The 17,369-nt window shown below is 32.6% G+C and overlaps 1 protein-coding gene across 2 annotated transcripts in view; it reads right to left on the bottom strand.

The window, feature by feature from the left end:
- Positions 1 to 17,369, bottom strand: part of ADK (adenosine kinase) — a 521,304-nt gene that overhangs the window by 346,225 nt on the left and 157,710 nt on the right. For both annotated transcript variants that reach the window (XM_047825350.1, XM_047825351.1), the window contains exon 4: positions 5,135 to 5,213. In XM_047825350.1, coding sequence (XP_047681306.1) covers positions 5,135 to 5,213 — 79 coding nt within the window. The remainder of the gene's footprint in view (positions 1 to 5,134; positions 5,214 to 17,369) is intronic.

The raw sequence follows: 17,369 nt of genomic DNA, 5'->3' as shown, positions 1-17,369 counted from the left end.
AGAAGAAGAAGAAGAAGAAGAAGAAGAAGACGACGACAACCACCACCATCAAGCAGACCAGCATACATATTATGGAAATCCAAGGAGAAAGAGAGAGGCAAATACAAAATATTTAAAAATAAGATGGCCTAAAACTTCCCAATTTTGAGGAAATACATGAATTTACACATCCAGAAGCCCAGTGAACTCCAAGGAATATGAATTCAAAGAGATCCATACTAAGACTTGACCAAACTATCAAAGACAAAGAAAGAATCTTAAAAACAGAGAGAGAAGTGGATAAATAAGATTAAAAGCTGACTATCAGTAACCACGGAGGCCAGAAAGCAGTGAGATGATATTTAAAATGCTAAAAGAAATGTAAACCAACAATTCTATATCCAGCAAAACTATTCTTTAAGAATAAAGGAGAATTGAGACATTCCCAGATAAACAAAGCTAAAGGAGTTTGTTAATAGTAGGCTTGTCTTGCAAGACATGCTTAAAAGGAGTTCTTGAGACTGAAATGAAAGGACACTAGATAGTAAACTGAAGACATAACAAAAGATAAAGAACATTGGTAAAGGTAACTGTATAGGTAAATATAAAAGCCAGTATTACCACACTTTTGGTTTGCAACTCCTGTTTTATTCCTGTAGCAATTAAAAGGCAAATGAATAAAATAATTATAAATCTATATTAATGGGCAATGTATAAAGATGTAATTACTGACAATAACAATATAAAGGGGGAGGATGGAAAGGGACTTTTCAAAGGAAGGGACTGTTTGTATGCCACTGAAACTAAGTTGGTAGTAATTAAACTAGGTTGTTATAAGTTTAGTATGTTAATTGTAATCCCCAAAGTAGTCACTAAGAAAATAACTAAAACACATACACAAAAGAAAATAAGAAAATCAAAATGGTACACTACCAAAAATAAAAAACATACAAATGAGTACTTGACATGGACTGAATTGTGTCCTCCCCAAATTCATACGTTGAAGCCCTAAGCCCCAGAATTTAAGAATGCACTGTATTTAGAGAAAGGGCCTTTAAAGTGATAAAAAAGTTAACATGTGGCCCTTATGATGGATCCTAATCCAATTTGACCATTGTCCTTATAAAGTTAGATACAAACAAATAGACACCAGGGGTATGCACAGAATTACAATTATGTGAAGAGGTAGCAACAGGAGAGAGGAGTCAGAAGAAATTAAAGCTGCTGACATCTCAGTCTTGGACTTCTCACCTCCAGAACTATTAGAAAATAAATATCTCTTGGATAACCACTCAGTCTGTGGTACTGTTATGGCAGCCTGAGTAAACCAATACAGTACCTATTTGAAAGAACATATTATCCTGCATTATTTACTTTTCTGTAACATGAGTGCTATTTAAATGAAACAACAGGAACAATTAACAGTGGCAATCAGTAAAAATTAAAAGTAGGACTAATCAAAAAATATGTGTGAGAAAATATAATAATCATTATTATGTTTCTTTTGATAAAATAAATTCAGCAACTTATTTTATCTTTTTTTTAACTCTATTGGAATTTAAATTTTATAGGCCACATTTTATATTCTTAATATATATAAATGTAACTAAGATTAAAAAAAAATTTTTTTAACGTTTATTTACTTTTGAGACAGAGAGAGACAGAGCATGAACAGAGGAGGGTCAGAGAGAGAGAGGGAGACACGGAATCTGAAACAGGCTCCCGGCTCTGAGCTGTCAGCACAGAGCCCAACACGGGGCTCAAACTCACGGACTGCGAGATCATGACCTGAGCCGAAGTCGGACGCTTAACCGACTGAGGCCACCCAGGTGCCCCCTAAGATTTTTTAAAAGAAGAGAAAAAAAAGTGGGATTAAACAAATATTACCAGTATTTAGAAAAAATAACAATGACATGTTTCTTTTTGTCCCATGAAATAAAATAGTTTCATGCTTTGTGTCTCCTTTCCAATAATAACACTTCCCTGTACCGAGTAGAACCCTTCTTTTTAGTGTGGTAAAATTGAGTATCCTTAAATGTAAATTTCATTTTGACCACTCTGCTTGTATCAAGTCCATATTCTTGGTGTCAGTCCTGTGATGATATCAAGCTAAATACCCTCTCAATAAGCACAGAATACTTAGGATTGTAATTACTAGTAATGGCAGGTACTTAGATATGTAAGAAATTGTTTCAAACTCCACAAAACATCCATCTATTTTGAATCTAAATGCTTGTTTTGGTATTCCAACTGTTAATCAATCATGTCTTTTGCACTGATAGATTAATTATCTTTGCTTTCCATGTGTAAAATAAATATCATTTCAGAAGCACACTAGTAATTTCAATTTATGCTATCAAAGTTGCATTCCAAATGAGTTACAGTTTTAGTAAAGACATTGAGAGGATCTTATTTAACTTGGCTGTCCTTTTGTGGTGACTTTTTTTCTCCACCTTGAGTTAGGAAGCAGTCATGTTACACAAAAAATGAGACATTTGTTTGTTGTATAAGTTTTTTCTAGTCTCCTTATGGCTTCTTCAAATATCATCAAACATTTTTGGAGAAATGGCATAAAAATTTCTGTTTTAGTATAATCTTTTTCTCTGTTCTCATCCTCAATGTATTGCCAAATTAGACAAGGACATTCTTCCTGTCTCACACTTTAAAAATATTTTACTGCAGGATATCTTTTCTAAGTCCAACAACAATTATAGCCATTCTTTAGGCACATGTCCAAGGAGGCTATCTCCTTCCATTTCTTTAAAGTCAAAAATCACATTAAGTGTACCTGTACATATTGAGAACATTGAAAAGTGCCCTAAAATGTTCACTATGAAAGCTTCAATATCAGAAGTAAGCAAATTACATCACATTTTAGCAGTGCTATATACAAAGGGTGCAAAACACTTTGCAGATGAGATCTTTTATTTTATTTTTTTTAAAAAATTACACTGAATGAAATTGTCCAAAATTTAAATTTGCACTGTCTGTCAAATACACAGATGAGTAAAGTCTAGAATTATATTTGGACATCTCAACAATCTTGTTTTATGTTGCCTGTGGTTTCACTAAAATCTTTAAGAATATGATTTAACGGACTTAACAAATCAAAGTATCTAAGAACTAAACGGAACATTTTCTTGTTGATATGATTTGCCATATCGATGGATATGTCAAAGTGTGGTTGTTGGTTAGATCCATCAAAATGAGCTCTACATTGATTGTGAAATGTTAAACTTTATTCCCTGTATGACTTTTAGTTCTTCTTTCATAGAAGTTTTGATCTTTGCAAATTAATGCTCCCTTTCATTATATTTCCCTTTGACATATTTTTCCACAGCTACCATGTAAAGTATTATTAAACCACAGAACAAGGAGAAATTCACCTAACCTTGGTATTGTGTGGGGAAGTTACCTTGAAGCACTATGTACCTCCACGTACATAAATACGCCAGCTATTCCAGAGGGCAAAGAACAAAAAGGGCCTACCAACTAAATCATGATGTTTACATTACACATTTATTCATTTAAAACAAACAGCAGGAAGCAAGGGGAAAAGCTGGGGTTAAGTTAACACTCACGGTATAACACCTTAGGATGCATTCAAGTTATAAAGGACCTCAACTAGCTGAATGTTCACCTATTTCCCAAACTACTTGATTATTTACTATCTATACTTAAAAAAAATCCCATGACTTTTGTCTCAATCTTATAAGCTACCAGTTTATTATCTATGAATCCTATCCACCCTGTTTTTCTTATTTCAATGGAAGAACTGAATATTTCAAAATATGTATTATATAAAACACATAGATACAGAAAATATATATTTCACATGGTATATACCATCAAAAAATATGTAGAATTAAGTGTCTGTGAATAGATGATCCCTGAATTCTTACCATATCATATATTTTATCCTATTTTAGATCTCCAGTTCACAGAATCTGGCAGACATTGTGAGCATAGGTCTATGGGGCTTATAGTTGCTGCCCAGTACGTGCTTCTTTAATAACGTAGAGTGATAGAAAAAATGGAAATCAATAATCAAGTTGTTTTGTGGGTGAAGGAGAACTCGAATGGAAAGAAAAATCCCGAACCAACCAATCAAACACATTAATACAAAACAAAACCCAGTACTTTCCCTGGTGGGTATCCCTGTCAACTCCTTTCTAGTGTATTTGCCTATACTTTTTAGACCACTCTAAACTAAACCTCAATGTCCTCATTCAACAAGACCATATCAGAATTAGATATAACTAAGACCATATCAGGATCAGCCACTCTAAGGTTCTAACTATATTTTCAGATTTTTCTTAAAATTTAGACAAGAGAACTTAAGTTACCTAGCACAATGACTAGCACATATACCAGGAGCTCAATAAATATATGCTTTATGTACAAATGAATCAGTTCCTCCTATTACTGACTTTCAAGGAAAATCTGAGAAATTGTCCTTCTAAAGGCAAGTACTTCTAAAGTACTGTTTTTGAAAACTGTGGTTATCCTAGATACAAATTATAATTTGGTAATTATGTATTTGGATTATCAGTCAGATGGAAAGGAAAAGTACTCTCAAAATATTAGGGGAACTGAAAAGCAAACAAAATCTTCAACTGAGGGCTAGATTGAAATTAGTATTTTTAAGTAGAGGAGAGCCACAATTCCTGTCCATAAATGGGTAAATTTAAGTTTTGTTAAGATAAAGAAAATTCAGAAAAGCCATAAAGTTTAATTATATTTAAAAAACTAAGAACTTTGGCACAGTAAAATACACCACAAGCAGATTTTAACTATGAATAATAATTACTTTCAACAGATAATTTCCATAAAATATAAAGTATTTCCATGTCATTAACACATTAAAAATTATAAAATAAACAGTGAATGAATTCAATAAGTAATTAAGAAGAAATGTAAGTGAACAATAAACATATTAAAGCATGTTTAAGCTTACCAATAATCAAAGGAATACCAATTAAAGTCAGATAATTTTTGCTGATTAGATGGACAATGATTGCTAAAATCCCAATTCAAAACCAACAAAACTATTCTGTAGCAATAAAATATAGATTGGAACAATTATGTACAATGACCATAAATCTAGAATCATTTCGAATCTATTTCTTTGTAACTTTTAAAATAATTAACCAACCTGTGCCACTTTAATAGAATTCTGGGTAGAACCACCAGCATGATATTCGACTTTGAATTTTTTTACAAGTTCATCAAACCTACAAGAAAATCACAGTAGAAGAAAGTAAGTTAGCATCTGTCAGTTGTCACAATGCAAATTTTTCTGATTAGAAGCACACTGAATCACCATTAGTAAAATTTTTCAATTATATAATTATGTTGAATAAATGAATTAAAATATATATGAAAAACAAGCATGCTGAATTTGTACTTATGAAAATTTTTCTATAAATGTACAATTATAAGAATTTAAAATATATAAACTGTCCATAATTAACCACTATACTAAAAAAGGTAAAAATACAAATTCATAAATTATTACTTATAAGCAATGCATATTTTCCCATATTAAATGTTGATCTCTAGAATCCTTACAAATGTAAATTCTAGTAAGTTTAAAAAGTTTTAGATATCATAAAGACAATTAGTTTAAAATGTAAAGAACTGGGAAACCACACATTGGGGTATGATTCTAGGCAAGCTGCTTGGTGACATAATTTCTGTATCTGCCATATAAAGGCACAGACAGTAGTGATCTAAAGCTTTATCTAAATATCTAAATATCTAAAGCCATTATTTTGGCATCTGATAAAAGCTATAGAACTTCTCTCCAGGAAAATACATAAATCCACTACACATGAAACTTTCATGTACCCAGGCAAAAAACTACGGACACTGATTTGAATAAATCTCAAATTAGATGGCCTTTATTAACCTGGATTTCAAATCAATATTCCTTACTGCATGTCTTTAGCATGTTAGAGATATCGAAGGGGCGTAAGTATGTACTTTAATTTCAAAGGACTAAGAAGCTTTGGAGGGAGACAAGGATGAATACACATGAGAAAATACAGAAAATTAGAAACCATCAAATTACCAAAAAACAGAATATATGCAATGTAGACAGCAAGTGCTAAAGGAGGTTGGTCAAAAAAGGGAGATTGGGATATGAATAGAATATTCAAGGAAGGTTTCAGTATTGACAAGTATTTTCAAAACTTTAAAAACAAAGTACAGAAGTAGATCCTTTCACTAAAATGAAACATTTCACAGAACCTCAAAATACCAAAAAGACATATACAGATATGGTTATATTAGGAATAGGAAAAATGGAGTTATACCCACTCCCATACATCCAACTACCTTGGGATTCCATCTGTAAAACACCGAGATGACAATAAACACAACTAGCAAACCTGCCCAGAATTTTGACAGCAGAATTCGTATGCCACGAATAATACCAATGTAATAATAACAGTAGAAAAGGCAAAATATATAGGCACAGATGCAGAGGTAGGTAGCTGCAGTAGCTCAAGGGAAGTTCCCTTCTACTTAGGTACTTTTTTTTTTTTAATGTTTATTTATTTTTTAGAGAGAGAGAAAGAGACAGAGCACGAGCAGAGGACAGCAGAGAGAGAGGGAGACACAGAATCTGAAGCAGGCTGCAGGCTCCACACTGTCTGCACAGAGGCTGATACAGGGCCCGAATCCACAAACCATGAGATCATGACCTGAGCTGAAGTCGATGTTGAACCAACTGACCACCCAGGTGCCCCTCTTCTACTTACTTTCTGAACTAGACAGATACCAGCTAAGCGTGATGTTAGAGATTAGAGAAGAAAGGGAGAGTGAATGGATAAAGTAAATATACAGTGATCAATTGCTAGGCTCATTTGAGGTTCCTCCACTGTCAAAAGCCAATTCCTCCAAAGGTTTTGGATCGTATTTGTAGCGGGTTGAATTGTGGCCTCCATAAAGATATGTTCCCCCATAACCAGTGAATGTAACCTTATTTAGAAAAGATGGCTTTGGAGATACAAGTAAGTTAAGGAGCTTGAGATAAGATCTTCCCTCCTACATTACCCAGGAGAGGCCTAAGTTCAGTAAGAAGTCTTCTCATAATGGACAGAAGAAAAGACACAAAGGAGAAGACCATGTGAAGATGGAGGCAAAGACTAGAGTGATAAGGAGCCAAGGAACGCCAACACCCACCAAAAGCTGGAAGAGGCAAGGAAGGCTACAGACATTCAAATTTAAACTAATAAAGTTAAATAAAATTTAAAATTCAGTTCTTCAGGGGCACCTGGGTGGCTCAGTTGGTTGAGTACCTGACTCTTGATTTTTGGCTCAGGTCATGATCCCAGGGTTGTGGACAGAGCCCAGCATTGGGCTCGCACTGAGTGTGGAACCTGCTTAAGATATTCTCTCTCTCTCTCTCCCTCTGCCCTACTTGCATGCTCTCTAAAATAAAAAACTAACTTGGGGCACCTGGGTGGTTCAGTCAGTTAGGAGTCTGACTTCAGCTCAGGTCACGATCTATCTCACGGTTTGTGGGTTCGAGCCCTGTGTCGGGCTCTGGGCTGACAGCTCAGAGCCTGGAACCTGCTTTAGATTCTATGTCTCCCCCTCTCTCTGCCCCACCCCTGCTTGCACTCTGTCTCTCTTTGTCTCTCAAAAATGAATAAACATTAAAAATAATAAAAGAAAAAAATAAATTAAATTAAAAAACTAACTCATTAAAATTCAGTTCTTCAGGCACACTAGCCATACTTCAAGTGCTCAGCAGCCACGTGTGAATAGTGGCTATCAAAGTCATACACAAATAAAGAATATCCCTTTATTACAAAAAAGTACTGTTGGAGGTGCTGGAAGAGTTCAATAACAAAATAAACAGAGTAAACATGATCAATTCTAGAGCTGAAATGGACCTAAAAGAACACCTTCATTTAAGAAATGGGAAATGGGGCACCTGGGTGGCTCAGTTGGCTAAGCGTCAGACTCTTGATTTCATTTCAGGTCATGATCTTGCAGTTCATGAGTTCAAGCCCCATATCGGACTCTGTGCTCACAATGTCAAACCTGCTTGGGATCATCTCTTTCTCTCTCTGTCTCCCTCTCCCTCGCTCTCTCTCTCTCCCTCTCTCAAAAGATAAAAAATAAACTTAAAAAAAATGGGAAAAGTTAGACATAAAGTTTGAGTAGATTGCCAGAGGTCACATATGGCACACTGGTGAGTTAAAATCAGAACTGCAGTATCAAAATTACTTGTTAATTAATTACAAATACACACAAATCAGGGTATATTTTTTTATCATTTCAGTCAGTAAAGAGAGTTTTCTATAAAAACCAAAATTTTGTTTATTAATATTACTTTTGGAATTAGTTCAAGTATAAAAATTATAGGACCTCATATTTCAAGATGGATGATGATGCATATGTTTGCATACTTTCCCAAGTCTTACCAGATGTCAAAAAACATGTTTTATATATATTTATACATATATATTTATATATTTACCTATATATGAAAAAACGTATAACAATACCACAAAGCAAGCAAAGAGGCCAAACACAGACCACAAATTGAAGAAATAATAAATACTAACTTTACAGAAAGAAAACATAATAGAATTGGCAAAGCAGTGATAGGAGACATAAAAAAGTAATTCCTTTAAACACTCCATTTGGAACACTGTCCAGCCTCTCCTTACCTTACCTACAAGAGTACAATTTGTCTAAATGTTCCAATTTGTTGTTGAAAGTCCTCCATATCCCAAATAATTGTGTAGCTTCCTAGCCTACCTGAAAATTTTTTTTTCTTTAAAAAACTTTTTTTGGGGTGCCTGGGTGGCTCAGTCAGTTGAGTGTCTGTGCTGACAGCTCAGAGCCTGAAGCCTGTTTCGGATTCTGTGTCTCCCTCTTTCTCTGACCCTCCCCTGTTCATGCTCTCTCTCTGTCTCAAAAAAAATAAATGTTAAAAAAAATTTTTTTTAACTTTTTTTTGGTAGCAGCTTTATTAATTCACTCATTTGAAGTCTACAATCCAATCATTTTAAATATATCCATAATTGTGCAACCATCACCACTATCAAGAATATATCCATTAACTCACAAAGAAACACCCAAACCTTTAGTTACCAAAACCGAATATCCCCATCATCCTTCCCCACCCTAAATAACTGCTATTCCAATTTCTATGTCTGTATTTTTGTCTATTCTAGCCATTTCATATAAATGGAATCATATAATATGTGAATGATTTTGTTGACTGGATTCTTTCACTTAGAATAATGTTATCAGTGTTCATACATGCTGCAGCATCTATTAGTACTTTACTCCTTTTTTTAGCTGAATAACATTGTGTTATATGGATATACCACATTTTGTTTATCCATTCATCCATCCCAGATACTTAGATTGCTTTCATCTTTTGATTTGTTATGGATAATACCATAATAAACATTCACATACAAGGTTTTGTGTTGACATAATATTTTCATTTCTCTTGGGCATATGCCTAGGAGTGGAACTACTGGGTCAGTTTAACTTTTAACTATTAACATTAACTTTTGAACTTTTTGAAGAACTGCTGCACTATTTTCCATTCCTTTTTAATTATTTTCTCAGAGAAAATGCAGAAAAACCTGCCTGCCTAATTATATGAAAAAGAAGCAACTAAAAAATAACAGAGTTTCTATAAATTAGTTTTACCACTTCTGAATTTTTAAAAACATCAATAGTTGAGTGAAGGACCTGAGCGATAAAAATGGCTTTGGATAAAAAATAAGATGAAGGTAAGAAAGCTGAAAATACCCAGGAAAATGCCCAAAATCTGTAGGAAATATAAGAGATGAAGAGTATGAAAGAAAAATTAAGAAGCACAGAGAATGGATCAGGTAGCCCAAGATCCATTTAAGAAGAATGATGGGGAGACTAGAGATAATGAAGGGTAAGAAAGAAATTCTAGAAAAAAATGTTTTCGAAAGAGAAAAAATATATAATCTTCAGATTTGTTCAAATGTGAAGCAATTCCATTAGGGAGGGGACTAGGATCCATATTTGGACAATAACTTATTCAATTTCAGAATTCTTCATATCAAGAGAAAACCTTAAGAACTTCTAGAGTGAAAAATAACAGATTATCTGAAAAGGAGTAAGAATCAGAGTACATCAGATTTCTTAAAGAACAGAGGATGCTAAAACAAACAAACAAACAAAAAACCCACATTATATTCTATGCTAGAAGAAAAAAAAAGATTTTCAAAATAGAATTCAATATCCACTCAGATTATCAACTCATGATAAGGGAAAATATAAGCTTCACATGTAAGTACTGGCAATTATGAAAAGAAAAGTTACTAAGGAGGAGGTGTAACAATCAAAACAAAACATAAGAAAGAAGATAGCATGGGTTTACAACAACAACAACAAAAAAAGGGAAAAAAGTGATAACTGTGTATAACTTTGAAAAAGTAAAGGAGTCCAAAAAGAAATTAAAGGAGGAACCATTACATGTAAAATTATTACATGTAATAAATCTTATTACATGTAAAATTCTTCCTTAAGTAGCAAATATTTTAATAACAAAGTAATGTATTTCTCTTCTATGAATCCATACATACACTACAGTACGTGGTTCTACAAAGAATAATAGTTACCTAATTATTTGGTAATGAAGGCCTTTTGTCTGGTTTTCAATTTTAGAAACTATGCTGAGATAAAACATGTAACATTTAATTACAATTGCAAACATTTGTAATATTTAATAACATTTACAAAATACAAAAACATTGTATATACATGGATATTTTGAATGGAAGAAGGGAAAGATGAAAGAAAAAGTTTTCTCATTTTCTCTCCTTCAGTTAGAGTTCATAAGTATCTCAAATGTTAATAATCAAATTTTCAAAAAGGATTTTAAGTACACTGTTTAAAGTCATAAAATCAATCAGTAGGAAGATTAAAATGTATGAAATAGCATAAAGAAAGCAATGAGGAAGGAAAAAGAGAAAAATAGTATAAGTGCACTATATTGTTCATCTTCCAGAGGAAGAGTCCATAGACATGTAAATTTGTTAATTAAGGAATATAACTACATTATATAAATTTTATAATGATAAACTAAAAACATTAACTGTTAGTATTTGTAGCTCTGGAGTGCAGAAGAAGGGAAGTTACATTGTTGGGCTTTTTGTGTGATGGCCAGAGGCATCATCACCATAAATAAATAGAAGATAGAAAGGCAGGCAGACATAATGATATATGTACGCTTGACCATCTCTGGGCTCTTAATTGATTCACTGATGTACATTTCTACCCCTCCACAATCTGCATTTTGTCTTAATTACTATTGCCTTGTAAGTCTTAATGAAAAGCAAGTAACTTCATCTTGTTCTTCGTCATTGAATATTATTCTTGGTCCTTTGTACTTCTATATAAATGTACAACTAGATGTCAATTTCCAAATAACAATTTGTAGTGATTTTGACTAGGACTGTATTAAAGATATATATGGAAGTTATAACCTTTCTAATATTAAACTGACTAATACCTGATCACAGTGTGCATCACAATATATTTATTTAGGTCTTTAGTACTTCTCAATTAGTTTCATAATTTTTGCCATAAATCTTGTGCATCTTCTATTCAAGTCACTATTATTTCCTGCTTTAATACTACTAGAAGTAATATTTGTTTAAACCTAGTTTTTATTTGTTGCTGGTGTTCAGAAATATAATTCTTTATATAACAATTTTTACCTACCCAAGTTGCTAACATCTCTAATTCCAATAATTATCTGTTTTTGCCGGACATAACTTTTGTGAACAGTGACAATTTTTTCTCTATTTTTCTTGCCTTAGTGCAAAGACTGAGGGCCTCCAGCATAACATGCACAGATAACAGTGGATAGTAATGGGCAAACTTAGGCTTATTCCAAACTTTGACCTAATAAATCCTAATGAATCCTGGTGAATGGCTAAGTCTTAGAGGGAAGTATTTAATCTTTCACTTCATTTTTACTGTATGTATGCACTGCTTCTACTAAAGAGTTAAGTATTTTAAAATGTTAGACCTCTATCTACTGATATTTTCCATATATTTCAAATGTATAATACAACCCAATAGAATTAAAATATACCTGTGTATATTACAAACAAAATTACCCAATATATACATATGTGTGTGTGTATATATACATATATAAATAATATATAAAATATCTGATTATAATAATAATAATATGTAATATATATAAAGGATCTAGAAAAGTACAACCAAGGAGTTAACAGTGGTTAGCTCCAAAGTAGGAGGAATTATGGATCTTGTATACATTTATTTCGACTGTGTAATAAACATAATAAACTGCTTTGTAATGAAGACACTTTTTACTTCATTTTATAGTGGAAGAACATAACAATTTTCTACATAAGTATCTAAAAAGAACTACATACAGGACAAAGCAGAATAAAACATAGAGCAGAGAAGTGAGTGATTCTGAATGAAAGAGGCAGGAAAAATTTAACACTTGAACTGAATTTGACAGATAAGGGAGAAAAAATATTCAGGACTGAGGGTAAAACAAAAATATGACATATTCAGGAAACAATTTAAACATAGACTAAAATATAGGTCAAAATCAAAGTAGTAAAAACTGACAAACATAACTCTCTCTGCCACGCTAATAAATGTAGACATTATTCAGTACGCAAGGAGAAATTACTAAACTCTGTTTGCCAACAGTGTGAAAAACAGACTTGTTTTGTTGTTGTTTAATGAAGTCAGCGCTGTTTGGAGGACAGTGTAGAATAAAGACAGGCAGATTGCCACTTTTCAAATAGTTCATACCAAAGATCAGATGTTGAGCTAAGATGCTAGAGAGAAATTATTAAACTAAGGAAGCATTTCTGAAGTTGAAGACATAACACGTGATAAATAGCTGGAAGCAGAAGATGTGGTAGAGGGATGACAATTCTGAGATTTCTAGTTTGGATGACCAAGTGGATGATGTTGAGAAGGTAAAAATACAAGAGAGAAAAGAAATTGGATGGAACAAAGGGAATTCCTATATAGTAACAAACAAACCAAGAAACATTTCTATTTAGGGAAGTGATTCTAAGGAGGCAAGATTTGTTTCTTTTTATCTCTTGCAGGGATTAGGAACATAAATTACAACCAGATTTTCTCTCTATACTTTTCTAGCTGACACAAAATTTTGTTTGTCAGTAAATGGTCTACTTTGTGTCAAAACTATCAATGTAGTCAATGGAAAATACCTCGAAAAGATGAAGGACTATGTATCTTTAATGAATAAAACCATAAATTCAGGCTGAAACATTAATGAACTTCAAACTATGATTATAATTTGATAGGTAAATAATCTAATCAATTATGTGAAAATATTAAGTATTTCCTATGTTGTTTAGAGATGAAATTGTTTAAAAGCTTTATATTTTATGGGAAACTTCAACATATTTCTATTATGTGATTTTTTTCTACAGGGAGTAAAGTGGCAATTTAGTACATAATAGATTCATTCTTACTTTCTCCTTTTGGTTAAGCTTCTTTGTCTAAATGGAGTGGGCATATCTAACACTTCAATCAAATGACTGACAGAAGTGAAAGAACAATAGCTGATCCATTTTCCTACTAGCAGTCTATTTGTGAAACCCAAATTAATAAAATATATACAGCTTTCATGTTTAAAAACTTCCAGAGAGAATGTTACTTAAATAAAATGCTACAGAAAAACTGGATTCGGTGCTTATCCAACTTCTAGATGAGAGTTTCCAAACAATGGAAGTAAAAAATGAATAAAAACAAATTTGATAATGTAAAAATATTTAAAATTTTTCTCTATAAAAGCAAAATTAAACAAATCCAAGCAAATTAAATATAAAGAAATTTTACAATATGAAAAATGGTTATTGCATTTACTTTATATAATTAAAAAAATATCTTAAGATATTATTATGTATTTTGGTATTTTAATAAATTAATTCAATTTTTAAAATGTTAATTTAATATTCTCATAGGGAAGAGAAATGAAAATATTAAGGCTCAGATAAATGGACAAATTAACAAAAAACAAAAGAATGGATGTTCAGAACAATCAGAGATGCATTTCACATATTCATTATTTTTTAATGAAATTATTAACAAAAATGACCAGAAGAAAATACATTAACATGCCAAAGGTATTTTTTATATAAGCTTTCTCCTTTTTTATATTTCCTACCATTTACTCATGTGCTTATATTCATTTTATAATGAAAGTGGTTTTATTAAAGAAAACTTTTAAATATAAATTGTCACTGGAATGTAATTCAGAATTTCTTGTGGACTAGCCTCAAGAAAAAAAAAAAAAAGCAATATGCCATATACTCCTAAAGAAGTTTTTGTACTTGTTCTGATAATGAATAGAACTGAAATTCTAAGTAATGCTTTCCACTCTCATATCACATATTATTACTTTATAAACAACTGATAATTCCTGACAATTAATACGATAGCTATCTATATGTTTTGCTATTTGAGAAGAAAAGTAACATACAAGGAAGTGGAGAAACTTTCAAACACTAATGTTTGGTAGGCAAAGCTGTGACCACTAGTCTTCTGATGCTGGGTTTAATATTAAATCTTCTGAGATACAGGACCACCTCAGCATGGTACTATACACAAGAAAAGATATCAAATGATACAATCATATATGGTGGGGCACTTGGATGGCTGAGTTGGTTGAGCATCTAACTTTTGATGTTGGCTCAGGCCATGATCCCAGGGTTGTGGGATAGAGCCCTGCTCCACACTCAGTGAGGAGCCTGCTTAACATTCTCTGTCTCTCTGTCTCTCTCTCTCTCCCTTCCTCCCTGTGCCCCTCTCCCCCAATCATGATCACTCTCTCTGCCCAAAAGAAAAAAAAAAAGAAAAGAAATGATCACATATGGAATTTAAAGTCTACTAAAAGATAGCACTGACTTCCTGTAAAAATAAAAATAATACTGAAGATCATAAGCGTGCTACTAGCAGCAGAAAACAGCTTGTAAATGTAGAATGCTGGGCAGTAACTCAATGACTAACTTAAACAAAGTAACATAATCTACCATTAGAATAAATCCCTTTAGCACTGATATCAAGGTACAACTATTAATAGAAATAAATGTGAGAAGGTATATTACAAAGAGATTCACCTTTTCAGAAACAGTAATTGTACTAAGTACAACATGAGCAGATAAGTTATGGGACGGTCAGTAACTGAAAATTTTAGTGGAACAGAATTAACTGATGCTATAACTGAAAAGAGAGCAGCTAGTTTTGCTGATTATTAAAGTGTACTCATTGTTTCCTAAGACTTCCAACTAGTTTGCACTTTTTTAAAAAGTTGTTTAATGTTTATTCATTTTTGAGACAGAGAAAGACAGAGGGGGGAGGGGCAGAGACAGAGAGAGAGACATAGAATCTGAAGCAGGCTCCAGGTTCTGAGCTGGACAACACAGAGCCTGATGCAGGGCTCGAATTCATGAACCGTGATATCATGACCTAAGCCGAAGTCTGACACTTAACTGACTGAACCACCCAGGGGCCCCAACTAGTTTCCACTTTGTAAAATGAGGAACAAACAGTAACTGATGTTTCAATGCATTTTAAGAGGTAGATTAATAACAGCGTAAATACATACAAAGTCTCACACAATATATACAATGCAATAACCCCGCTCTGCTTAGAAAATTTAGTGCTCACAACTAAAGAATACCCACTACACAAGAGTAAAGAAAATCAGGGGTGTGAAAGGTAAGGAGGACAATCTTTTTTAGAAGGTGATAATGAAACAGTGTATATTCACTATACCTTAGAAAAACAATCCCAGGACTCTTAATACCACTATGATCCATACATTTAAAATCTAATGAGGGGCGCATGGGTGGCTCAGTTGCTTAAGTATCTGACTTTGGTTCAGGTCATGAATTCTCTTTCGTGAGTTCAAGCCCCGAGTCAGGCTCTGTGCCGACAGCTCAGAAACTGGAGCCTGCTTTGGATTCTGTGTCTCCCTCTCTCTCTCTGCCCCTCCCCCACTTGCACTCTGTCTCTCTCTCTCAAAATTAAATGTTAAAAAAAAAAAATCAAATGAAAAAGCCTTACTCCTGTAACCTAAGGATCAAAATGCTCCAGTTCAATTTGGAAGATTCAAAAAAAGCTTCAAAATCTAGGGTATTTTGAATTCCTATCTTCTTCATTCAGTTTTTAGGTTAAGAAACTTCTTTCAAATAACTTTTTTTTTAAGCCTAATCAAATAACCCAGACAATACTGTAAGTTGGCAAGACCAATGGCAAAATTATATAAATGTGAGAAACTTAATAGGAAATTTTTGAAATATAAATTTTTTATTTTCTGACATTCCTGAAAAGGTGACTTATTTTGTTACTAAGCTATTATATTCTTCATATTATATAACATTAATTCCTGACAAGTCTGACAACCTATGTTTAGTCTGAATAGTGAGTCTTGCATAGTGAGTCTAGCAAATAAGGGTACCAAAGCATTGTTCATAATTTCTGACTTAAATATGATTGACCTAATATTTCAAAATATAGTTATTGTTATAGAAGACTTTTCAATATTTATTATAACATTAATTTTCCAAAGGATATAATATCCAATATATATTAAAAACTTTCAAAACTCATTAATGAGGAAAAAATCCAATAAAATGGCAAAAAATTAACAGCAACATTTCCAAAGAAAAGATACAGATGACAAATAAGCATAGATTTTAATATCATTGGTCATTAAAGAAAATCCAACTTAAAACCATAAGGAAATACATCTATTAGAATGACTTAAAAAAAAGTGGCAATATTAAATGCTGATGAGGATGTACAGCAACTGAAACTTTCATAAATTGCTGATGGAAATAAAAAACGACACACCCTCCTTAGAAAACAATTTGGAAATTTCTTAGGAAATTACACATACAGTCACCAGACAACTCAGATACATGACTATTTAGAATAGCTTTATTTATTTATAATCACCAAACACTTAAAACAACCCAAATGCCTATCAAGTAGTGAATGGACAAATTGTGGTATATCCATGTAAGGCAAGCTCATCAAGTAATAAAAACAAATAATACATTCAAGAACAGAGATGAATCTCAAAATATGCTATGTGAAAGAAGCCAGGCATAAAAAAGGGCTACAATACAGTATGATTCCATTTATTTGACATTCTGGATATGGAAAATATATAGGCAATTTAAATAAGAATAATATACTATCTAGAAAAAAAGAAAGAGGAAATTCCAAAAGTCTCTCTCTTTCTGCATGTATGTATATGCATATATACATATCACCTACCTACACAGAAAGACATACACAGGGACACTCATAGATACATGTGAAACACATTTGAAACT

This window comes from Prionailurus viverrinus, chromosome D2 (genome assembly GCF_022837055.1).
Source record: "Prionailurus viverrinus isolate Anna chromosome D2, UM_Priviv_1.0, whole genome shotgun sequence".
In the NCBI taxonomy this organism is placed as follows: domain Eukaryota; kingdom Metazoa; phylum Chordata; class Mammalia; order Carnivora; family Felidae; genus Prionailurus; species Prionailurus viverrinus.
The sequence above is the reverse complement of the archived record's forward strand: the minus strand, read 5'-3'. Positions and strand labels throughout refer to the sequence as shown.